This window comes from Oryx dammah, unplaced genomic scaffold (assembly GCF_014754425.2).
Source record: "Oryx dammah isolate SB20612 unplaced genomic scaffold, SCBI_Odam_1.1 HiC_scaffold_2, whole genome shotgun sequence".
NCBI lineage: Eukaryota > Metazoa > Chordata > Mammalia > Artiodactyla > Bovidae > Oryx > Oryx dammah.
Window position 1 is genome coordinate 183,111,869 of NW_024070186.1, and position 25,750 is coordinate 183,137,618.

At 43.8% G+C, this 25,750-nt stretch overlaps 1 protein-coding gene across 2 annotated transcripts in view; it reads left to right on the top strand.

Annotated features, from left to right (window-relative positions):
- The window catches only part of SGF29 (SAGA complex associated factor 29), a 32,464-nt gene that overhangs the window by 4,598 nt on the left and 2,116 nt on the right, over window positions 1-25,750 (top strand). For both annotated transcript variants that reach the window (XM_040259449.1, XM_040259442.1), the window contains 4 exons: window positions 7,980-8,069; window positions 10,130-10,205; window positions 10,429-10,501; window positions 24,972-25,036. In XM_040259449.1, the coding sequence (XP_040115383.1) occupies window positions 7,995-8,069; window positions 10,130-10,205; window positions 10,429-10,501; window positions 24,972-25,036 (289 nt within the window). In that variant the 5' untranslated portion in view covers window positions 7,980-7,994. The remainder of the gene's footprint in view (window positions 1-7,979; window positions 8,070-10,129; window positions 10,206-10,428; window positions 10,502-24,971; window positions 25,037-25,750) is intronic.

A 25,750-nucleotide genomic window follows, 5' to 3' on the forward strand; every position in this document is an offset into this window, starting at 1 on the left:
GTTGAGGAAAATGGACCCTGACAAAGAAGGAAAGGGTAGGTCTTCCCTGGTGGCTCAGTGGTAAAGAATCCGCCTGCCAATACAGGAGACACAGGAAACATGGGTTCGATCTCTGATCCAGGAAGAGCCCACATGCTGCAGAGCAGCTGAGCCCGTTTGCCGGAACTACTGAGCCTGTGCTCTGGACCCCAGGAACTGCGGTTACTGAAGCCCCTGTGCCCTAGATCCCGTGCTCCACAAGGAGAGAGCAGCCCCTGCTCGCCACAGCTCCAGAAGAGGCCGCACAGCAGGGAAGACCCAGCACAGCCAAAAATAAGTAAAATGAAAAAGAGGGAAAGAATGTGCCTTTCAGGCCCTTTGGAGGGCCGGGTGGGATGGGACAGGACATCTGTGTTTGTGAGTCTATAGATAAGACACACTGGAAGGAATGTCAGCAGATGCTGACACTAGAGAGGCCTCAGGGTTGGACCCATCCTTCACCCTCCTGTCCCTTCACATGCAACCCTGTTCTCTTATCCTGGGACTTGTTCTCGGTGTGCTCCTGCCCCTCAGCCAACATGCTTCCATTTCCTCCACCTGTAATCCCTTTGTCTACTTGCCTCCCTCTCAAGCCTCCACCGCTGTCTCTGGGTCACAGCCCTGCTAGCTGGGAATTGCTGTCTTCATTGCTACCACACCCCTCCTACCTGGTCCCTCCCATTGACAGTGTTTCCCCCTCTCCCAAGGTCATCAGTAACACCCTATGCAGTTCTGGAGACAGTCCTTTTCTGTGGCATGTGGTATTATCTATCACCCTCTTTAACTTTCCAGCTTTGAGGGAGATTAAGATTTGGAGATATCAGACGGCCGGACGTTGCCTAGGAGTGAGAGGGGATAGCAGCCCAGCTTGAGCCCTGAGGAGCGCCAGCGTTTATGACTTCATTGATTTATGTATTTGGCTCTGCTGGGTCTTTGTTGCTGTGCGGACTTCTCTCTAGTTGCAGTGAGCGGAGGCTGCTCTGTAGTTGAGGTGTGTGGGCTTCTGTCTTTGCAGAGCCCAGGCTCTAGGACACGCGGGCTTCAGCATGAGCGGCTTGTGGCTCACAGGCTTAGTTGCTTAGTTGTGGCTCCATGGCCTGTGGAACCTTCCCAGATCAGGGATCGAACCTGTGTCTCCTGCGTTGGCAGGCAGATTCTTTATCCCTGAGCCACCAGGTAAGCCCAGCTTCAGCATTTAGAGAATGTTCAGGAGGGAGATCAGCCCAGGAGGAGGAGCTGAGATGAGGTATAGGCAGCCCACACAGCAGGGAGGCTCTGAAGCCAGAGGTGGAGGAGGGAAGGGACACCTGTGCCTGCATGCTGACACGTCAGGTTGGATAAAGCAGGAAAGGATCCAATGCTCTGACCTGCAGGAAGTAATTCACTTTTCTCGAGAACATTTTCGCTGGACTGGTGAGGATGAAGCTAGCTGAAAGTGGGTTGAAAAGGGAAATAGGGGTGAAGAAGTAGAGAGGTACATGCTTGGACAACTTTAATTCTGAAGTGGAACCAGGGATGGGTGGGTCCATGAGGTGAGCATGCAGTTCAGAAGCTCTTATTTTTAAGATGGGTCCCTGCCCCAAAGTGTGCTTGTTTGCTTGTAAAGCATAGGAAAAACATGTCAAGTGGTGCAAGAGGAGATGGGGTTCAGAGCACAGATGAAGGAGGGTTTAGTCTTCAGTAAGTGAAAGGACAGTCTTCTGTCTTGAGGGGATGGTGGAATGGAGCTCTGCTGCACAAGGTCATGATTTTGATGGTGGGATCGTTTCCAGAGACCTCATGACCTCTGGCTTGTCATCTGAGCAAAGTAGGAACCTTGGACATCAGTAAAGGGGACCCAAAGTCAGATATGAGGGCAGGAGCAAAGGTACTGAGGAGAGAAGAGGTTTGAAGTGTCCAAATTATCAGAGAAGGTAACTGATTTTTCTAGTAGCAGAATGGGAGTGCTTGCTGTCAACGTTTATATAAAGTAAAACCCACCTGTCCATTTGGGGGGCTTCCCTCTTTTAATATGCACAGGGAAGGCATGTAGAAGGCAGGTGATTCCAACCAGGATTCTGCTTTATGTGGCAGGAGAGAGCAACATTTTTCCATGCCGATATCTGGTCTTTCCCAGGATCTTCCCACGGGACTCATCCTTGGTCCACACCCTCACCTTGGTTGTGGTTCAATGGGGGCTCTTTCCCCCTTTCTCTTTGCTCAGCAGATCATCCGTAGCCTCATCAATGACCTTTATGCTATTCATCCTCAAATTTATCCACTTCGAATCTCTTAAACTCTAGATCCCTGATTTCATGTGGTTCTGATTAGTGCAACTAGACCTTTTTTTCTTAAGGGACATGTTATTCTTTGTATTAAAATGCATTATATAAGGCCTGCAGTGGTAAAAATAGCACTGCTCATGTGAGGAAAAAAAGATGTGTCGCAGCTAAGTTGGATTTCATAAAAATTGAGAACATGTGCTTTAAAGGACACAATTCAGTAATCACTTTTATAAAACCAATAAAAATGGGCAAAGGGCAGTTCTCGCAAGAAGATACAAAAATGGCATTTAAACACATGAAAAGATGTTCAACATCGTTAGCCATCAAGGAAATGCAAAGCAAAACCAGTGTTTAGCATTTCATACCCACTCAGATGGCTGTAATCAAAAAGGCAGATAATATCACATGTTGATGCAGATACCAGAGATAGCAGAACCCTCCTATGTTGCTGAAGGAGATATAAATGGCACATCCGCATTGGAAACAGTCCAGCAGTTCTCAAAAGCTTCAACATAGAGTTACTATATGACCCAGCAGTTGCATTCCTTGGTACGTGCCCAGAAAATGAAAACATGTCCGCAAGGATTTATAGCAGCATTGTTCATAATGGCCAAAAAGTGAACACAGACCAAAATGTCCATCAGTTGATGAGCTGATATACAAAATGTAGTATATGCAAGCATGGGATATTATTGAACAATAAAAGAAAATGAAGTGCAGAATAGGTAAATATCTAGAGACAGAAGGTAAATTAGTGTTTGCTGAGGGCTGGCAGAGATGGAGATGGACATGTATTTAGAATGTGTAATTCAATCAGTTCAGTCGCTCAGTCGTGTCCGACTCTTTGTGACCCCATGGACTGCAGCACACCCGGCTTCCCTGTCTATCACCAACTCCTGGAGCTTGCTCAAACTCATGTCTATTGAGTCAGTGATGCCATCCAACCTCTCATCCTCTGTCTTCCTCTTCTCCTCCTGCCTTCAGTCTTTCCCAGAATCAGGGTCTTTTTAAATGAGTCAGTTCTTCACATCGGGTGGCCAAAGTATTGGAATTTCATCTTCAACAGAAGTCCTTTCAATGAATATTCAGGACTGATTTCCTTTAGGATGGACTGGTTGGATCTCCTTGCTGTCCAAGGGACTCTCAAGAGTCTTCTCCAACACTGCAGTTCAAAAGTTTCAATTCTTCAGCGCTCGGCTTTCTTTATGGTCCAACTCTCACATCCATACATGGCTACTGGAAAAACTATGGCTTGACTAGACAGACCTTTGCCGGTAAAGTAATGTCTTTGCTTTTTAATATGCTGTCTAGGTTTGTCATAGCTTTTCTTCCAAGGAGCAAGCATCTTTTAATTTCATGGCTGCAGTCACTATCTGCAGTGATTTGAAGCCCAAGAAATACAACTCAGTGGGTTTTAGTATATTCAGAGTTGTGCGGTCACCACCACAATCAATTGTATAACATTTTGATCACCTGGCCAAAAAACCTTATACTCATTAACAGTCACTCCCCTTCCTTTTTCAACTATCTCCACCCACCACCCACCCCCTGCCCTGGCCAACTTTCTGTGAACTTGCCTATTCTGGCTATTTCATATAAAGGGAATCATATAATAGGAGGTTTATTGTGTCTGGCTTCTTTCACTTAGCACAATGTTTTCAAGGTTTGTCCGTGTTGTCCCATGTATCACTACTTCATCCCTTATTATTGTAATAATATAGTCTGTTGTATGAATAATACCACATTTTACTTAGCCCAAACCACTCATACAGGTTCTCCACGTCCTCAACAGCGCTTGTTATTATGTCTCAGACTCATCCTAGTGAGTGTGAACTGCTGTCTCCTGTGGTTTTGATTGTAATTTCTGGATGGCTAATGATACTGAGCGTTTTTTCAGGTGCTTGTTGGCCATTTGTATATCTTAGGAGAATTGTCTAATCAGATCATTTTTGTATATGGTCTGAGGTAAGGACCCACATTCGCCCTTTTACATGTGGACATCCAATTGTCCTTGCACCGTTTATCAAAAAAGACTATTGTTTCCCCATTAAATTGTCTTGGCAACTTTGTGGAAAATCAGTTGACCATGGATATAGGTTTATTGGTGGTTTCTTGATTCTGTCCCATTGATCTTACGTCTACCTTTATGCTAATACCATCCCATCTTGATTACTATAACTTTGTAGTATGTTTTGTAATTCAAGATTATTTTGGTTATTCTGGATCCCTTAGATTTTCATGTAAATTTTCAGATGAGCTTGTTAATTTCTGCAAAGAAGCCAGCTAGGATTTTGATAGGGCTTTTGTTGAAACTGTAGATCAATTTGGGGAGTAATGCTGTTTTAATAATATTAAGTCTTCTGATCCATGAATATGGGTGTCTGTTTATGTAGATCATCTTAATGTTTTTAAACCGCATTTTCCAGTTTTCAGAGTAAAAATTCTGTACTTTTATTATTAAATTTATTCCTAAGTATTTTATTCTTTTTGATTTATTATAAATGATATTTTTTCTTAATTTCATTTTTTGATTGTTCATTGCAACTGAATAGAAATGCAATTGATTTTTGTCTTATCAATCTTCTCTCCTCTAACCTTTGTTAGTTCTTTAGTTGTTTAGTGAGTTTCTCAGGATTTTCTTTAACTTTTTATTTTGTATTGGAGTATAGCTGATTAACAATGTTGTAATAGTTTCAAGTGAACAGCAAAGGGACTTAGCCATACGTAAACATGTAACCAAGGTTTTCTGTGTACAAGGCCATGTCTTCTGCAGGTGGAGATAGTTTTACTTTTTTCTTTCCAATCTTGGTCCTTTTATTTCATTATATTGCCCTAACTAGAACCTCCAGAACAGTGTTGACTTGTTGCTGATCTTAGCGGGGAAAGTTTTAAGTCTTTCACCAGTAAGTATGATGTTATCTATGGTTTTCATAGATGCCCTTGATGAAGTTGAGGCAGTTCTGTATTCCTGGTTTTTATATTACTTTTTAAATAAACAAAAGCAGAAATTTTAAGAAGATATGAATATTTACATACAAGGATTTCAGTTTACCACTGGGAGGGGTGGGGGAGATTCAGTGTGAAGCTGATCTTTGTGGATATGGAGATGTATTAATTGAACCACCTTTCCCAGAAGGTAGGGGGATCATGTAAAATTTCAACATCCTAAAAAATTTTCCTTTTTTCTTCCCATCTCCTTTTCTCTTTAAGCATGTATCCATTTTTACCTAGTTACAAAAGCTTACTTAAAAAAAATTTTTTTATTGAAGTATAGTTGATTTACAATGTTGTGTTGATTACTGCTGTACAATAGAGTGATTCAGTGTTATTTTTATATTTATATATATATATATGAAAGTGAAAGTGAAGTCACTCAGTCGAGACCCCATGGACAATATCCTACCAGGCTCCTCTGTCCATGGAATTTTCCAGGCAAGAGTACTGGAGTGAGTTGCCATTTACTTCTCCAGGGGATCTTCCCAACGTAGGGACTGAACACCAGGGAAGCCGTATATATATATATATATACATACACACACACACATTATTTTTTCCTTAATTTTTAAAATCATTTTTTAATTTATTTTTACTTTCTGGCTGTACCATACAACTTGTGGGATTTTGTAGTTCCCCTGACCAGGGATTGAATTAAGGCTCTCAGCAGTGAGAGTGCAGAGTCCCAACCACTGGACCACTAGGAAATTCCTGAAATTCTTTTTTAAAATATTCTTTTCCATTATGGTTTAATCATAGGATATTGAATATAGCTCTCTGTGCTATACAGTATGACCTTGTTATTCATCCATTCTACGTATAAAAATTTATATCCCCTAACCTCAACTGCCCACTCCATTGCTTCTCCAGTCCTCTTCCCCTTGGCAACTACCAGTCTGTTCTTTGTGTCCATGATTCTGTTTCTGTTTCATAGATAGATTTCACTTGAATCATATTTTAAATTCCATATATAAGTGATATCATATGGTATTTTTCTTTCTCTTTCTGACTGATTTCACTTAGTATGATAGTCTTCAGTTACATCCATGTTGCTGCAAGTGGTATTAGTTTGTTCTTTTTTATGGCTGCATAGTATTCCATTGCATACATGCACCACAGCATCTTTATCCATTCCTCTGTTGATGGACATTTAGGATGTATCTTGGCAAAACAGTAGCTTGCTTTTAAAATCATCTATTATTGTCTTTTATCCTGCTTATCTACTGTTGCATTTTATTTTCATCAGAATACATTTATCTTACCTTAAGTTAGAAACTTTTAGTAGTTAATTTCTCTTCCCTCTACAGTAAAAAAAAAAAAAAAGGTAACAGTGCTTTATGACTTGGAAAGTGTCTTCATATAAGATCTTATTTGAATCTTCATTTTACAGATTTAAAAAAAGGGCAAAGTGAAAGTCTCTCAGTTGTGTCCGACTCTTTGCGACCCCATGCATTATACAGTCCATGGAATTCTCCACGTCAGAATACTGGAGTGGGTAGCCTTTCTCTTCTCCAGGGGATCTTCCCAATCCAGGGATCAAACCCCGGTCTCCGGCATTGCAGGTGGATTCTTTACCAGTTAAGCCACAAGGGAAGCCCAAGAATACTGGAGTGGGTAGCCTATCCCTTCTCCAGCGGATCTTCCTGACCCAGGAATTGAACCAGGGTCTCCTGCATTGCAGGTGGATTCTTTACCAACTGAGCTATCAGGGAAGCAAAGTTTAAAAAATAAAAGGCGGGAGGAGGGTAAACCAGAATGCTTGAATCCAAGAGCTGGGGCTACGGCATGCTGCTTTTGGAAGGTACTTACTAAGTACTCCTGACTTGTTTGAACATACCGAATCCAAGCATCATTGGACTGGGGAAGAATTCCAGGACCACTTGCCACTGTATTAGTTTCCTAGGGCTACTATAAACAAGTGACCATAAACTAGATGACTACAAACAAAAGAGATGTATTCTTTCACTGATCTGAAAGCTAGAATTCCAAACTCAAGCAGTTCTGTTAGTTGCAGAATCAAGGGTAGGGTCTTTCTTGGGGGCTCAGAAGGAAAATATGTTCCGTATCTCTCTCCCAGTTTCTAGTGGTTGCCAGCAGTCGTTGGCACTCCTTAGCTTGCAGCTGCCTACCTCCAGTCTCTGCCTCTGTCAGATGGCTGTCTTCCCTCTGTATATGTCTGTCTCTCCACCTGGCATTCTCTCTGTGTGTCTCTTGTTTCTTCTCTTACATGGACACAAGACATATTGGACTGTGTGTGTGTGTGTACACAGTCGTGTCTGACTCTTTGCGACCCCATAGACTGTAGCCCACCAGGCTTCTCTGTCCATGGAATTTTCCAGGCAAGGAAATTGAGCATGTTGCCATTTCCTACTCCAGGGGATCTTCCTGACACGGGGACTGAACCCACGTCTCTTACGTCTCCTGCCTTGGCAGGCAGCTTTACCTGTGTGTCTTTACCACTGTGTCACCTGGGAAGCTGCATGAACCACCAGGGAAGCCCTCGTGTTGGACTAAGGCTCACCCTTTTCCAGTATGATCTCATCTTAACATACATCTTAATTACATCTGCCAGTGCAAGGACGCTATTTCTATATGAGGTCACATTCACAAGTACCAGAGGTTAGGACTGCATCGTCCTAACCAGAAGAATGGTTAAACCCACAACAGCCACTAATAAGTTCTCTTTTCCTCCCCTCCCCGCAGGCGCCCCTGTATACCATGGCCCTCGTGTCTGCTGATTCCCGAATTGCAGAACTGCTCACAGAGCTCCATCAGCTGATCAAGCAAACCCAGGTAAAAAGCCACAGCCCTCCACTCCTAGAGGGGATCATGGGCTGTGATACTGAACTGTGGAGGGGGGAGGGCTGGTTGTGTTCGAACAGATTGGACATGCCAGAACCACAATGATGTCATAAGGTGAGAGGAGGAGGAGCATGACCTGCCGTGCCTGTTGGATTTTCTGTCACATGCAGGATTTCATGGTTCTTTTTGGTTAGTAACAGCAATATTGCGATACTGAGCTGTATTCACATACGGTTCACCCACTTAAGGTGTACAGTTCAATTTGAATCCAATATTCAAAGTGTTGTGCAGCCATCACCGTCATCAATTTCAGAACCTTTTCAAAAAAGCCCCATACCCAGTAGCAGTCACTTTCCGTATGCCTCCACCTCCTTGTTCCAGGTAAACAGAGACACTCTTATCAGGCAAAATATTCCAGGTATGTTTAGAGGTTATTTCCCAAGAGCTGGTCAAGGGCCAACCCTGTTTTGAAATGCCTAGCCTTGGAAAACCCTAGCCTGCTGTATTAATCCTTAACTGCATAACCACCTCCCTAGGCCTTGGCCTAGGCTCTGTTACAGCAAAATAATCATTTGAACATACATTTAGTATAGCATTTACAGACAAGGGCATGGCAACCCACTCCAGTATTCTTTCCTGGAGAATCGCCATGGACAGAGGAGCCTGGCGGGCTACAGTCCATAGGGTCACACAGAGTTGGACACAACTGAAGCGACTTTGCATGTGTGCACAGCATTTATATAGCAGATAGAGGTATACCTGATATAATAGTATCAGGATGAATATGCCTGACATTTGCAGGAATCTTTGTAGGGTCGAGATAGACTTAAAGAAACAACTAAATCTGTTCTATAGAACCATTACGTGCACTTTCATATTTTTGTCCTAATTTGATTACCTAATTTCCTCTTTCATCTTCCACTCTCTGTACGTTATGAGAGATTTATGTGAAACTGTTTAGCATTAAAATTAGCTGATGAGTCAAATCCAGTTCCTCCTCAGGCTAGTCATTTTTTATCAGCATTTCATTCTCAGAAGACTTTGACTCAATCTCTTAATATATTTGGTCATCGGTATCAGTATTAGCTTATGATTTACTTAACAAAACATAGTTAAATCTTACTGACAGTACCAGTGTGTTATAACATAATGAAGTGTGATCATAGTAAAATTGGTTTCATCATAGAACAGTAAGAATTACAGAGCAGTTTCTTTTACCTTTGCAACAGAATTGGCCCTGCCCATTTACCAGATTTATGAACAGGCTTTAGTACAGTTGGCCATGATTCAGTGATTTCTGAATTAGTGGGCTGTTTCAATTATGTGATATAACTGCGTTCACTCTTAACTCCATTTTGCCAGATGGCTACCCCCTCAGGTTTTTAGAAATTCTGACATAAAGGTTAAAAGGTAAAATTAAAACAATTTCTTTCTTAGGAATTATCCTAGCTCCCAGCATCTTCACTTGCAGCCTTGGTCCTAGGATCACTGATGTGGGGAAGAATTGTACCAGCTTCCTTCCCTACCCCTGCTTCCCCAGATGAATTGATCATAGATACATGTGTTAATTTCTAGACTCTCAATTCTGTTCCATTGATTAATATGGCAGTGTCACACCATTCGACTACTGCAGCTTTGTAGAAAGTTCTGAAATTGAGAAATGTGGGTTCTCCCATTTATTTTTGTTTTTCTTTTTCGAGATTGTTTTGGCTGTTCTGGGTCAGATGAATTTCCATATGAATTTGAGGATGAGCTTTTCAGTTTCTGCAGAGAAGTCAGCTGGAATTTCGATGGAGGTTGTGTTGAATCTGTGGATCACTGTCTTTTTTGATAAAGGAGTGTCATAAAATGTATAATTTGCGATTGAACTTTAATTCCTTTTGTACTACTTTTACATTAGGTAGGAGAAAAAATCCTGTTGCACTTAGGGATTTGGAAGTTGGATTTACAAAATGAGGGCCCTATTTATGGGGCCTCTGGCCAGGGCTGTAGAGTACTTAGCACGGCAGCATGAAAGGCCCCGTCATGTCCTGTCAACCTCGTCCTTACAGGAAGAGCGTTCGAGGAGTGAACACAACTTAGTAAACATCCAGAAGACCCACGAGCGGATGCAGACCGAGAACAAGAGTGAGTAGCTGGGCTCAGGAGAGAAAGGTGAGGAGGGGGTGGATGCAAGCTAAGACTGGCTGGCCTGATTTTCGAAAGCGACTCCTGCGCGTATCTGCCTGATCCGAAATGAACTGCTGCCTAGGCCTAAAGGACAGTTTTCACTCGGGCCAGGTGACCCAAGATGACCCAGGAGATGGATGACAGACTCCCATGCATCTGTCTCCCTGTGTTTACTCTGCAGTCTCTCCCTATTACCGGACAAAGCTGCGTGGCCTCTACACAACTGCCAAAGCTGATGCGGAGGCTGAGTGCAAGTGAGTACTGTTCTTCTGCTTTGCCGGTGCCTCCCTCCTCACCCAGGTGCTGGGCTGTAGGAGCCCACGGCCCCAGCCTGCCCACCCCCCTTCAGGGGTAAGCAGATCCTGACTCCCAGCCTCTCCTGTAGGGCCTAGCTTCTCTAGAGCCCATTCTTGTCCCTCTTCCCCGGCCCCACTGTTGTATAAATGGCAGAAGGGTGTATATCAAATCGCAGCGCTGCCTTTTCCCTACCACTTGACCTTGGGCGGTCTCTTGAGCTGAGACTCAGTTATTCCCCCATTAAAACAGGGATAATAACTCCCTATAGAATTGTCAACGTAAAAATGTGGTAATGCGTATAAAGTCACTAATATCTGTATTTTTCAAACCGTTTTGACCATAACCCATGGTGATGCCTGGTGCTGGGCAGCCTCACAGAGACACACAAGGGTAGTGAGGGGCCTGCCTTCAGGGGCAAGCCATCCAGAAAGGACAGATGCCCTAAAAAAGTTACAGGACAGTGTAGTTGGTGGGCCGGCAGAGAGTCTGGGACCCTCTCAGGGAGGAGGAGAAACTTGAGCTAAGGACGGGTAGGCAGACAAGATGGAGTGTGCCAGGGCCGTGGAGGTGCACGTGCAGGGTGCAGGCATTCGGGGAGTGAGAACTAGCTCTGTGTGGCTGGGAGAGGGGAGGGCCTTCAATACTTGGACTTTATCTTGGAGGCAATAGGAAGCCAAAGATGGTACAAGAGCGGGAGAGAAATGCCCGGCTGCCACACACAGAACAGACTGGGTGAGATTCAAGCCTAGCTTGGAGACCAGGCATAAGATATGATGGAGTTGAGCTGAGGCAATGTCAGTGGGGCTGGAAAAACAAGAGGCAGGTTCTGAGATCAAACTGGGGACCAGATGGGAGAGGAGATGCTTTCCAAGGTTTTTAGCTTAGATAAAGGGGTCTGATGGGGAGCAGAAACAAAAAAGGGTGGGGCTGACTGGTAGGGAAGGGACACAGTGAATTCTGGTCGGAGGTGTTGCTTTCTTGGCTTTCCAGCCTGCCCTTGCCCACCCCCATCTTCTCCTGATTGGAAGGTTCACTGTGGGGCCCTTTCGCACTAGAGGGCCTGGAGTTTGGCTTGTATAGGTCAGAGTGACTCACACTCATTTGAAAGTAAAAGGCAGACGTTCCCGTCTCAGATTGACTGCTGGCAGAGTGAGGCAGAGTGAGGTGACAGCTTCTGCAGCCAGATGGTACGGGCTCTTCTCTGGCCTCGACGTCCCTGGCAGTTGTGCTGCCATTTGACTTTTTCAGACTCTCAGAACTTCTTACGTTCAGTCACTAAATATTAAGTAAGGAGTCCTCCCCTCCAGATACCACGCTGGGAACAGAAGAGCAAGTGAGGCAGATAAGACACCAGCCGTGCCCACAGGAGCTCTGCGTCTGGGTGGGGAAAACGTGGTGGTATTCGTACCCACGTGGCCCTGACCCGGGTGCTGTGGTGCCTGTCAGCTCTTCTTCCAAATAATTGTGGTAAACCTCTCGTGAAACTGCAGAGGCCCCAGGAGCACATGCTGCTTCATCACCTACTCTGCTCTTCCTTCATCTGAGCCTTCAGCTCTTCCCGGCAGTTTACCTCCTGCTTTTGCAGAAAACACAAAACCCTCTGTCTTCATTTAACAATCGTCTCTTTTGGCAGGAGTCAAAGGAAACGGATCAAAGATGTCACTTTCCATGTGCCAGTGAAGACGGGTAGCCATTCCAGGGGGGACAAGATATTTTCTTTTCCTGTTTTCAAAATGTATTTTTAAAAACTTTTTATTTTGTATTGGAGTGTAGCCAATTGACAATGTTGAGATTCTTTCAAGTGCATAGCAGTAACTCAGCCATACATATACATGTATCTATTCTCCCCTAAACACCCAGACTGGTGGGGACAAGATATTTTCTGACACTGATTCAGAAGGCATTTCTCCAGATGCAGCTTCAGAAGGGCAGAGTGTCAGGGATGGTGTCCTCCATGACTCTTTGGCCACAGACACTAGCAGCGTTGCTCAGAGTTCCATTGAAGGAAGGTAGGTTGATGAGTAGTTAATCCACTGCAGGCAGAGGTCCAGTTTAACTTTGTGAGGACCTGGGTGGTCACAGCCTTAAACGTTAAGTGCCTGGAGCAGAGAATGAATGCCTTAGTGCCCGGACTGTCTGTCTGAGCCAGGTGCCGAGGTCTGGTCAGCAGGCTGCTTATGTGTGGGCACCTGAGGCATGGACACCGTCCTGTGGTGCTGACGGTGGGGGAAGGGTTCTCATCTCCGTTGAGGTCCTTTAATGGACCGGAACCTGGTGGTCCGGAGTCGACGATAGAAAGTAAAAGAGAGAGAGAGAAAGAGGCTGATGTTCCTTGGTTTACACAGAAAACCAATAAAGCCCTTGACACGGGGCTTGCACTGCTTCACGCAGGCACAGGGCGCCCTCTCACGAGGGTCTTGCAAGCCTGGGCAAGAAAGTGAGCTCAGCGGGCTTCTGTGCTCCAGAGAATTAGCCTAGAAAGAGAAAGAGAAACAGAAAGAAAGACATGGGGACCCAAGCTCTGATGGAACAAGGGTGTTTTATTCAACATAGTGTGGGTATATATACTGTCTTACAAGGTATCTTTGTTCAGCAAAGATAAAGATCAAAAGTCCAGACTTACAAATTATCAAGGAAACATAAGGCAATCCATATCAAAGAGAGAGGGTTGTAAATAATGACTTTTACCGTATGGAAAAAGGAAAGAGGGTCGTAATAGTTCAACCGTATGGAAAAACTAACGAAGGAAATGCGTGCATTCCTCAGCCCTGGGAGCGGTTTGCCACTTCTCTTAATTCCTGAACATTCAGGAATTAATAAGGAACAGAAGATTCATGACAGATCCAAAAGAGCACACAGGAAGCCTCCTGTTAAATGCTTCATGACAATTCCCCCTATTTTATTATATTTGTAAAAAAAGGTCCTGACCAATTGAGTTTGTTTAGTATTAACCAACCTTATAGAAAGGCAATGATAAACAACGATGACAGTCACCAAAATTGCAGTTCCAGACCTGATGCTGTGGGTAATACTTTGAAACCATCCTCGTGGGTCTAGCCCAGATAATTGATCAGCTAGTTGTTTAGCTAAAGTTTCCAAATTAGTGGAAGAGGGCAGACGTTTAGAAAAGGTTTCAAAGATTTCCTTTTGCAGTAATTGTACATTCAGAGAGGCATTATCATGTATGTTTTGTAAATGAAATTTGATTTGTTCCCAGTTGTAGGCACTATGATTGAAATGAACAGGAGTAACACAAAATTGAGTAAAATTCCAATCACATTTTAGTATCACTTGTTTTTGCAAATCTATTAATTGATCTCCGACCCATTTGATGGCTGTTTTTAGTTCCTATATTTCCTCTTGAATATCCTCATCTACCTGAGCCTGAGTAGCCCACATATTATGAGCATCTTCAGTCCAATTTTGGATAAAATTATGTGTTTGAATCGAGGTGTGTAAAGCAGCAACAGCAGCAGTGGTGCAAATAGCTGTCAACCCCAAGAATCAGCCATCCAATGAATCGTTTAGATCATTGGAGCAGTTTAGTAAGTAGTCTGGAAGCAAGTCCAGCCATGGGACCTTCTTCCCAGGGTTGTTGGAGATTTATCAGTAACCACAAATTACGTCGAGAGCGAAGAATCAAGAGAGAATCATTTCTTAAAGAAATAGAGGACTTAAGTATATAGTTTGCAATTAATACAAGTTACAGAACATAAAGTCTTACTGAATTGTAAATTTCCTATGGCTATAACAAAAGGAAGTGGGACACAAGCCTGTATAAAATATGATTGATTATAGTGAAATAAATAGTTACTATGACTACGACTGGTCCCTGTGAAATGTCCAGTCCAAGTCCCAAGTTCTTTGGTGCAGCAAGTTTCCAAATTTCCCATTGTTTAGGCCCACTCTGTTTATTGAGGACGATCCTAGGACTAGGTGGGGCTAATGTGGGGCTAATCCACCATCACGCCACCCAAGAAGTCCTTTGTTGTGGTAATGCTCCATCACAGTGTCATTAACCTTCCTTCCATGCCGCTTGAGCAGTGTAGTTACACAGTGCTGTTAACATCATCTGAGCAGTTAGATAACCACGTACCATGGGGTCCCCAATCGACAGTCATATGATTAGCGACAAACATTAATTTTCCTGATTTGGCTTGACATTTGTCCCAACAAACAGGAGTATATGTAAAGTTCTTATAAGTAAACCCTTTGCGTAATGTTCTTTGTTCTTTCCCTAACTCTTTCCCTAAAGTCTCAGTAGTATAAACATGGTTCACAGACAAAGAAAAGGCAGTAAATAATCCAAACAACGTCCAAAAATCTTTTTTGGGAGGCAGGGCAAAAGCTCAAGTTTGTCGGCTAACGTTTATGCATAATTATGCTGGGCCCAGGCACAAAGGAAGGACTTCACAACCTAGAGAAATATTAATTAGTTTTCATTCTACTTCAGGGTGTGAGGGCCCTTTAATGTTCCAGGGAGCAGGCATATGTATAGAATCATTGGTTGAAACGATTGGTCCTCTCTCCGTCCATTTGACCACCTGTAGTAGAGGGGGGTTGGGTATGTAAGCCCAGTAAGTATGATTAGTTAGAGCTTGAACAGGGGAGGCACAGGCAAGCAGACTGAGCATTGCCAGAATGTATTCAGGACTCTGAGGCATTCCCTGTTGAGAGACCAAATTTTCAGCTCGATTAGTAAGGGTTTTATTTGTCCCCAAGTGGGGAGATCACAAGGTTGATGCCACCAAGGGCAGTGCTTCCCGGAGAGCTTTAGAGCTGCCATGGCCCGTATTGGAATTTCTTCCTCCTGGGGCTTTTGTTGTTTCATCTCTATTTTGAAGGCCAGAGGCCCCTTGGGTCAAATCTTCCAAAGAGGAAGCCATGTGAGTTCGTTGGATCCATCTGGGGAAATACAAGCATACCCCTTTCCCTGTAAGATTAGTTTCCCAGATTTCTACTGTTTTGTTAACCCGTCTTGATACCAAATGGGCAGAGGAAGAGAAGTGTCCTTCAATTCCCCGAAATGCTTTTCTGCTCTTGTTAAGATATCTCCCTGTGGTAAGTTTAAAAAATTTAAAACAAAGCTGTATTAACAATAGTGATAGGTTTAGAAAATATCTTACGTTGGAATCTAGTAAAGTCTGCTTTAGATAAGGAAGACAGTAGTAGTGTTCCTGTGTATTCTCCCTTTTTAAATTTTTTATTCGCAACTTTAGTGTGTGATGTGCTCGTTCGACTATGCCTTGTGCTTGTGGATTATACAGAATACCTGTAATATGATTAATAGAAAAAGATTGTGAAAATTGTTTAAAGTGTCTAGAAATACAGGCAGGGCCATTGTCTGTTTTTATAGAACTAGGAGTTCCCATTACAGCAAAACAAGCTAATAAGTGAGTTGTAACGTGTTGGGTAGCCTCACCACGAAGAGGTGTGGCCCAAATAAAAGAAGAATTAGTGTCGATACAGACATGCAAGAAAGAAAATGGAGAAAGTTCAGGGCAATGAGTTACATCCATTTGCCATAGTTCATTAGGTTGCAAACCGCGAGGATTAATCTCCTGTGCAATGGGTCGAAGATGTAGAGATCTACAAGTAGAGCAATTACTACTAATTTCTTCAGCCTGGCAGCATGGGGTTTTCCATAGCTGGTGTAGGGAGCCGGCATTGTTATGCAACAGAGCATGCTTTTCCTCTGGAGTATCATGAGTCATGGGGCCGGGAAGGCTCGAATATGTGTAATATAAATGGGAGAACTGCGGTTTCTAACAACAGATTGTAGTTCGAAAAAGAGTTGTTGAGTAATAGGCTGATGGGAGTTTATGGTGGAGATTTCTATATTTTGTAATACAAAAACTGAATATAGAGTCAGAGACTATATTAAGGGGGTAAGGATGTAGGCAAATAACTTGAATAAGAGCATATAATTCATTTTTGTTGAGCAGAATGAGATTTAGTATAAAAGACTTTATATTCCTTAAGAGACCAGAATGAAGCTTTGGCATTTTTAGTCCCATCTATATTAAAAAAACCTCAGCTTGTGGTATAGGCTGTGAGCTGATAATGCGAGAAATGATAAACTCAGTATTTTTGAAGAAATTCCACAGCTTACCAGAAGGATAATGAAATGAAATTTCTCCAAAATATTCCAGAAAAACTATTTGGAAATCAGTAGAAGTTTGTAATGCGTTCTCAAATTGAGATTTATTGATAGGTACTACAATTTTATGAGGATCAGAGCCAATTAGAGTTTTAGTCCTATTTCTTCCATTGATAATGATTAGAGCAATTAAATCAAGGTAGGATGTACGTGACTTTATTCCCCTAAAATGGGTATAGATCCATTTTACTGGGTGTTCTTGTTGGGTAAGAAGTCCTGTGGGAGAATGAAGAGAGGGGAGTATAAATAATTTTAGAGGTAAATCTAGTTTGATTCGGGTAAGAAATTGTTTTTGTAAGTTATTTTGCACTAAATAGAGTTCGTCTCGTGCCTCTTGAGAAAGTGAATGAGGGCTATTTAAATCAGGATCTCCTTTTAAAGTATTAAATTGAGTTGATAATTAGCAATGCCCAAAGAAGGTCTTGGAGAAGGCAATGGCACCCACTCCAGTACTCTTGCCTGGACAATCCCATGGATGGAGGAGCCTGGTGGGCTGCAGTCCATGGGGTCTCGAAGAGTCGGACACGACTGAGCAACTTCACTTTCACTTTTCACTTTGATGCATTGGAGAAGGAAATGGCAATCCACTCCAGTGCTCTTGCCTGGAGAATCCCAGGGACGGGGGAGCCTGGTGGGCTGCCGTCTATGGGGTTGCAGAGAGTCGGACGCAACTGAAGCGACTTAGCAGCAGCAGCAGCAAAGAAGGTCTAATCCAATTTATATCACCTAAGAGCCTTTGAAAATCATTTAAGGTTGATAATTTATCAGTACGGATCTGAGTTAGTTGAGGAGTAATACATTGTCTGTTAACAACAAACCCCAAGCAATGGTAAGGTGTAGAGGTTTGAATTTTTTCAGGGGCAATGATTAATCCAGAGTTTTTTAAGCATAGTTGAGCTATATCAAACATGTGTTGAGTTTCTAAGATAGATGGAGCAAAAAACAATATATCATCCATATAGTGAATAACAAGAAAGTTAGGAAATTGTTTTCTCGCAGGCTCAAGGGCTTTAGCTACGTAGTACTGACACATGGTGGGAGAATTCATCGTCCCCTGTGGCAGTCCAGTCCATTGGTACCGTTTATGAGGTCCAATATGATGAGGATAAGCGAGAGAGAAAGCGAATCTCTCTAGGTCTAAAGGGTATAAAGGGATATTAAAAAAGCAATCTTGTAAATCAATAATAATAATGTGCCAATTTTGAGGAATAGTGGTAGGAGATGGGATTCCTGGTTGTAATGCACCCATAGGTTTCATAGATGGATTAGCTTTTCTAAGGTCTGTTAAGAGACACCATTTGTTAGATTTCTTTTTTATAACAAAAATAGAGTTCCAAGGAGAACAAGATTCCTCAATATGCTTTAATTCTAGTTGTGTATCTATAAGTTCTTTCAGTTTCAGTCGCTCAGTCGTGTCCAACTCTTTGCGACCCCATGAATCGCAGCAGGCCAGGCCTCCCTGTCCATCACCAACTCCCAGAGTTCACTCAGACTCATGTCCATCGAGTCCGTGATGCCATCCAGCCATCTCATCCTCGGTCGTCCCCTTGTCCTCCTGCCCCCAATCCCTCCCAGCATCAGAGTCTTTTCCAATGAGTCAACTCTTCACATGAGGTGGCCAAAGTACTAGAGTTTCAGCTTTAGCATCATTCCTTCCAAAGAAATCCCAGGGTTGATCTCCTTCAGAATGGACTGGTTGGATCTCCTTGCAGTCCAAGGGACTCTCAAGAGTCTTCTCCAACACCACACTTCAAAAGCATAAATTCTTTGGCGCTCAGCCTTCTTCACAGTCCAACTCTCACATCCATACATGACCACAGGAAAAACCATAGCCTTGACTAGATGGACCTTAGTTGGCAAAGTAATGTCTCTGCTTTTGAATATGCTGTCTAGGTTGGTCATAACTTTTCTTCCAAGGAGTAAGTGTCTTTTAGTTTCATGGCTACAGTCACCATCTGCAGTGATTTTGGAGCCCCCCAAAATAAAGTCTGACACTGTTTCCACTGTTTCCCCATCTATTTGCCATGAAGTGATGGGACCGGATGCCATGATCTTCGTTTTCTGAATGTTGAGCTTTAAGCCAACTTTTTCACTGTCCACTTTCACTTTCATCAAGAGGCTTTTTAGTTCCTCTTCACTTTCTGCCATAAGGGTGGTTCCTTAGCCACCTGTAATTTCTCATTCTTGAGGGGCCACTGCTCTGTCCAAATAGGCTTGTCATTCTTCCAAGTTATTTTAATAATTGTATTGTTTCTTAAATGAGCAGTGGCCCCTAGGAAAGACGTGGAATGTATATCTGAGTTTGCCATTGCCTAAGTAAGTCCCTTCATATTAGATTAAGGGATGCATCTATCACATAAGGTCTTAATGTTGCAGGTTGGCTTTCTGGTCCCTCACGTGGGTAAATTTGAGTACTCTGATAAATTGGTTTGAGAAATCCCTGCAATTAGGCAAGAAATTTTTTGTACAGGCCAGGATTTGGGCCATAAATGTTTGGAAATAATAGTAATATCAGATCCAGTGTCGAGGTGACCAGAAAATCTTTTACCATTAATTTTGATATTTATAGTTGGTCGGGCAAATTCAGATACTAATGATGTCCAAAAGGACTGTTTTTGATCTGTACTGCCGAATCCACCCATCCGTACATCATTAGAGGAGTTAATAGAAATGTAAAAGAAGTAATTGAGCAATTTTATCTCCCTTTTTGAATTGCCGTAAAATCTGAGATGACGTCATAATTTGAATTTCTCCTTTATAATCTGAATCAATGACCCCAGGGTGAACAGTAATTCCTTTAGAAGTCAAACTAGATCAGCCAAGTAAAAGACCAAAGGTTTGTCGGGGGAGATTTTTGGAGTTTTTTAGTAGCTTTCTTAGGGTAGTCCCTTTTTAAATGGTTCTTATCTCCACATGTAAAGCATCCTTCATTTCCCTTTCTTAAGGCAGCAACCATTGTTTCAGCTAGCATTTGCATCTTTTGAGTTTCTGATCATAGATTGCAACAAGCCTTCACATAATCCTTTTGACATTCCTGATTTGCATTTTCATAAGCAAGTAATTTCTCTAGTTGCCTTTGGCTTCTTCTCCAATTACAGTACGGGGAATAGCAGTTTCAAAGATAGCTAAACTATCAGCATACGTTTCATTAGGTCCTTGCAATATTTTAGTGTAGCTACCTGTAGGCTCCCTTGAGGAGTAACTTGATCCCAAGCTTCAAGGGCCACTGTTTTTAATTGTTCATGTAACAAAGGAGGGCACTGTATTTGAGCTTCTGTAGTGTCAAATTGTCCTGTACCAGATAGCATCTCAAATCCCATGGATGGAGGAGCCTGGTGGGCTGCAGTCCGAGGGGTCGCTAAGAGTTGGGCACGACTGAGCGACTTCACTTTCACTTTTCATTTTCATACATTGGAGAAGGAAATGGCAACCCACTCCAGTATTCTTGGCCTGGGGAATCCCAGGGACGGGGAGCCTGATGGGCTGCTGTCTGTGGGGTCACACAGAGTCGGACACGACTGAAGCGACTTAGCAGCAGCAGCAGCAGCAGCATCAAATTGTCCTATACCAGTTAACATCTCAAAAGTAATTTGATTTTAGGGAGCACTAGCTCGAGCATTTCTGTTAGCATGATCTCTGGCTTTATCATGAAACCACATTATCCATTGGAGATATTCTCCTGGTTTAAGGAGAGCTTTTAATTTGTTGCATGTGATAAAAGTTAATACCTTCATATTGAGCGTCAGGATTTCTAAAAACTGGAAAGGCGGAGAAACCATCAGCTTCAGAGACTTGTAAAGCCAGCAATTCAGAGAGCCTCTGTCATGAAGGAGAGTGAGTAGGTAGCAAATTCTTACAATTAAGAGTATAGGGTAAAAACTTACTATTGTTATTCAGAAAGGTCTTGTCGGTTTTAATGTCAAAAGGTGTCTTAGGGGAGTTATTGCCAGAATCATTAGGTTCTAGCAAGGGAGAGATTTGTGATTTGTGCCTGCTGGCAGGGGCGGAGTGCTTGGAGCAACCCGGGCAGGGCTTGTAGGAAAACTCTGAAATATTTTATGTTCTAATTGGGCCTTTTGTAAGGTTTCGTCATCTAATTCATATTCATGTAATAAGTGTTCTGCCTGTTGCTGAATATCAGGAGGGCTAGAATTTACCTTGAAATGGGAGAATCACAGCTTTAATGAGAGCCCACAGGGGCTAGAAATCTATCAGAATATTTTTTCCCTGTCTGGCGGCTCGTTCAACATTCTCTTTGACCTGGTGTGAAATTTCTAAATCAAAACTACCTTCATCAGGGAACCAAGGGCTACATTCAACCACTGTCTGAAGGCAAGCCTCTATTCGCTGGCACGAAACTGAAAGTCCCTGAACTTTTAATAAGTGATGAAGTAAAGTAGAAAAGTGATGGGGCTTTCCAGCCGTTTGTCCGATGTCTTAGTACTTACCCACCTCGATAGGTCACTCCGTCCGAATCTGCCACGTGTACCAGGCCCCTGTTCTGGGCGCCACTTTGTTGAGTTCCTTTAATGGACCGGAACCTGGTGGTCCGGAGTCGACAATAAGAAAGTAAAAGAGAGAGAAAGAGGCTGATGTTCCTTCGTTTACACAGAAAACCAATAAAGCCCTTGACACGGGGCTTGCACTGCTTCACGCAGGCACAGGGCGCCCTCTCACGAGGGTCTTGCAAGCCTGGGCAAGAAAGTGAGCTCAGCGGGCTTCTGTGCCCCAGAGAATTAGCCTGAGAGAGAAAAAGAAAGGGAGAGAAACAGAAAGAAAGACACGGGGACCCAAGCTCTGATGGAACAAGGATGTTTTATTCAACATAGTGTGGGTATATATACTGTCTTACAAGGTAGCTTTGTTCAGCAAAGATAAAGATCAAAAGTCCAGACTTACAAATTATCAAGGAAACATAAGGCAATCCATATCAAAGAGAGAGGGCTGTAAATAATGACTTTTACCGTATGGTTCATAAAAAGGAAGAGGGTCGTAAATAGTTACTTCTCACTGAATGGAAAAACTAATGAAAGAAATGCATGCAGTCCTCAGCCCTGGGAGCGGTTTGCCACTCCTCTTAATTCCTGAATATTCAGGAATTTTAAGTAAGGAACAGAGGATTCATGACAGATCCAAAACAGCACACAGGAAGCCTCCTGTCAACTGCTTCCTGACAGTCTTGATCCATCATAGGATGTGTCCACTGGGAAATTGGAGGGGAGGTATTGTCCCTTCTCAGGCCTGACAGGGTCATACGCAGACACAGACCAGTTACAGGGGGGCAGAGAAGGCGTGTGCCTGAAAGTCTAGAGTCTATTGAGTTTATCCTTCCGCTGGGCCTGGGGCAGAGGGAGACCCCGCAGCCAGCACTGCTGCTAGATTCCTTCTTCTGTATGTGGCCAGAGGGTAGGCAGCTCCGGGCAGGCCAATCTGTGCAGCACCCCTTGGCTTATTAGCTGCTTTCTGTCTGCTTCTGCAGGCACAATTCCAACTATCTCAGCAAGAGAGAAGAAAGCCCACAAGGAATTTTAACTCATTTTCTTTTTAAAAGTTCACTCTAATCAAATAATTACTGTGAACTGGTATGCAGCAGTACTGGGTTACTTTAAAGAGCCCACACTGGTCAGGCCCTTACTAATGGTTGGGGAGGGAAGTTAGGGCTCAGGGTTCTTGGCTGAGGATCCTTCAAAGGATCAGCCAGCAAGAGGCCTTTCCTCCACTATCCCAGGGGAAGCAAGCCTCTTGGGGTGGCCCTTCCCTGAGGGGTGCTGACAGGCTGGCAGGCTGCCTGCTAGAAGGTACAGACTCATGCTTTGTTGGGTGGTCATTCTGATTGATCTTTCTGGTTGGAGAGGCAGAAATTTCAGTTCCAGAAAACTGCTCTGGAATAGTAAAGGATCTTAAAACATTGTTTCCTCAGACCTCCCCAGTGGAATTTCAGTAACTTTGTTGTGGTTCAGTAGCTAAGTTGTATGAGACTCTTTGCAGACCCCCATGGACTGCAGTAATGTTACATTCCTTTCCTTGGAGATTCACAATGCAAATTAAAGTGGTAAAGGCTATGCCAAGTTCTGCAACAATTTCTTTAACTCAGTATTTCACAAACTTACCTGCCAGTGGAGTACATTTACACACTAGTTCTCAAGTCTGGCTGCGCCCAGAGGTTGATTTAACTAGGGTGGAATTCATGCATTGGTATTAACTTTTTATATGATCTGCTGCTGCTGCTAAGTCACTTCCGTCGTGTCCGACTCTGTGTGACCCCATAGACGGCAGCCCACCAGGCTCTGCTGTCCCTGGAATTCTCCAGGCAAGAACACTGGAGTGGGTTGCCATTTCCTTCTCCAATGCATGAAAGTGAAAAGTGAAAGTGAAGTCACTCAGTCGTGTCCGACTCTTTGCGACCCCATGGACTGCAGCCTACTAGGCTCCTCCATCCATGGGATTTTCCAGGCAAGAGTACTTGATCAGACTTATGTAATGATCAGACTTATGTAAATATATTTTTACCACATTTGCTTTTATTGTTCTCTGTATAGTCAAAAAAATTTTTTTCTGAACCTTTTATGTTGCAGACACCATGCCTGATGCCTCCTGACCTCTAAACACATTAGTCAGCCATGTGCTTTACAAAAGGACATTTTTAAACAACCATAGCACATTTCTCAAAATTATGATATTACGCTGATATAAAACTATTAACTGAGCTACAGGTCTTATTTAGATGACCTTGATAGCAAAAGAACAGAATATTTTCCTAGCGCAGATTAGTTTTCCTGTCTCTTTAGTCTCTCTCAATGTGGAACAGTTCCCAGGCTATCTCTGCTTCTCGTGACTTTTACATTCTGAAAATGATAAGCCAGTGTACAGTCTCCCTCAGCTGGGTTTGTCTGCTGTTTCCTCACAATTAGATTCAGGTTTTACGCTTCTGGAAGTGATGTCCTCCATCTTCATATTAGAAGGCAAAACTCTGACTGGTAAAGGTGGGGTCTTCCATATTTCTCCTCAGGTTAGGGCTATTTTCATTGTGTGATTGACAGGTATCTTGGATACTTTGAGACTATGTACATAGCCCATTTCACATCAGACACCCACACCCCCACCCCCGACTAGTTTTGGCATCTGCTGAGGATTCTTAAAACAATTAGGATTCTTTTTAAAAAGCTCCCCAGAGCATTCTGCTGTCCAGCTAAGGCTGAGAACCACGCCATCAGAACCTCACAGAATATAATTTGGGTCGTAACTACATAAAAGGATGTCCTCCCAACAGGCCCCGAAGCAGTGATCAGACTTTCAAAGTTCCCTTTGGCCTCCTGGGGCTCACTCCTCTGCCTGGTTGCCCTGTGTCCCAGTGCTCACTCACAAGCCCATGGTGGGTCTGGCCGAGTGGTCCCTGTGTCTGACACCAGCCACACTGAGCTTCGATGCTCTGAGCCTGCGGCAAGATGTTCATCCCTTGCTGCTTCTGTTTGCCCAGTTCCCTCTGCTGAGGCTGCCCCTTGCCCAGCCTTCTGGCCTTTGCCTGACAGGTCCACAAGAGCCACACCCTCTGGGACACCTTCTGTGACCCTACTATGCTGTGTTCTCATGGGTCTCATGCTGAACCAAGGCCTTCCTTAACACGTGGGTTTTTACTAAAGGTTTGCTGGAGGAGTGGGCCGGAGAATAAATGACCTGAAGTGGATTCAGTGCTGCTCGCTGCTGTTGAACTACTCTTTGGGGGAGGTCCCCCATACTCTGGGATGAAGAAGCCTTTTTCCAGCAAGGACTTGTGTGCACTTCTGCTAGGTGCCTTGGGTCCCAGCCACTCTGGAGCCCCCTTAATTGAACTCCAGGGGTTTCCAGGGGGTGGGGACAAGTTCCCGCCACCCCCAGCCCTGGGCCAAAACAACTCCCCATAGTCCTCCAGAGTGTCTCCTCCTACATGTGCAACTAGGGCAGACCGTGAATTCTAACTTCTGTCCTCCGAAATCTCAATTGTTAGAGGCTGCCAGCACCCCAACAGCCCTTCTGCAGCGTTTGTCCGGTGCCCTCAGGCAAACGGAGCCCTCCACTTCGCTTACCAACCCTCTTAGGTTGTTTATCCTACTACTTCCTCCCATCTCATCCGCTCTTTTGTGCTTTTAAGAAAAAAAAGTACACACTTAGGGTTGATGGTTTCCAGCAGCAGGCTTGGTCCGAGCTGGCCAGCCTGCCGTAACAAGAAACGGAAGTCCGTGCTTTGTGCTTCACACAGACCTCTTCTCTCCCTTCTCCCCCCACCTCAGCATCCTTCGGAAAGCCCTAGATAAGATTGCAGAAATCAAGTCTCTGTTGGAAGAGAGGCGGATTGGTGAGTTAGAGACTGCCCGGTGGAGTGATGGTTCCTGAGAGCGACAGTCGGTCTCCCTGTGGGGGTGCCTGTGACTTCAGTCCAGTGGGATCGTCCAGGGGCTTCTGACGGAACAGGAGCAGTCTGGGGCTGGGAAGGGAATGGGGATGGTCCCCAGTGCTCCCTGCAGACCACGCTGATTCCCCTGCTCTGTCTACTGTCTGGGGCACTCACCCCCACCCCCTTTACTACTGCCATGCCCATTTCTTTCTTTTTTAAATCTACACCCTCAGCCATGAAAGTGCAGAGTTCTAACCACTGAACTGCCAGGGAATTCTCCCCCCTCCCATTTCTTGCTCTGAAGAGAACCTGGCTGTGTTTTGAGAGCTGCACCCTGGGTGTCTTGAAACCAGCCTTCCGCATGGAGTTTACCTACATGAGGTGCTGGCTTCCCGATCCCTCGGCTCCCGGGGCCTTCCCAAGTCTCTTGCCCCAGTGAACCCACAGTCCACACCTCCTCATCCATCAAAAATGCTGTCACATCACCAGCTGGGTTTGTATGAGGTGGCTGGGTGTGTTGAACCATGCCCTAGGAGATAGGGGTCTGTCCACATTTGAGTTTGTTTTTAAAAATTTTTTGTTGAACTACAACATATGTTAATAGGAAAGAACACAGATGTGAACACACAACTAGCTGAAACTTTTCACTAACTGAACAAAATGTTCCTGGCGCCC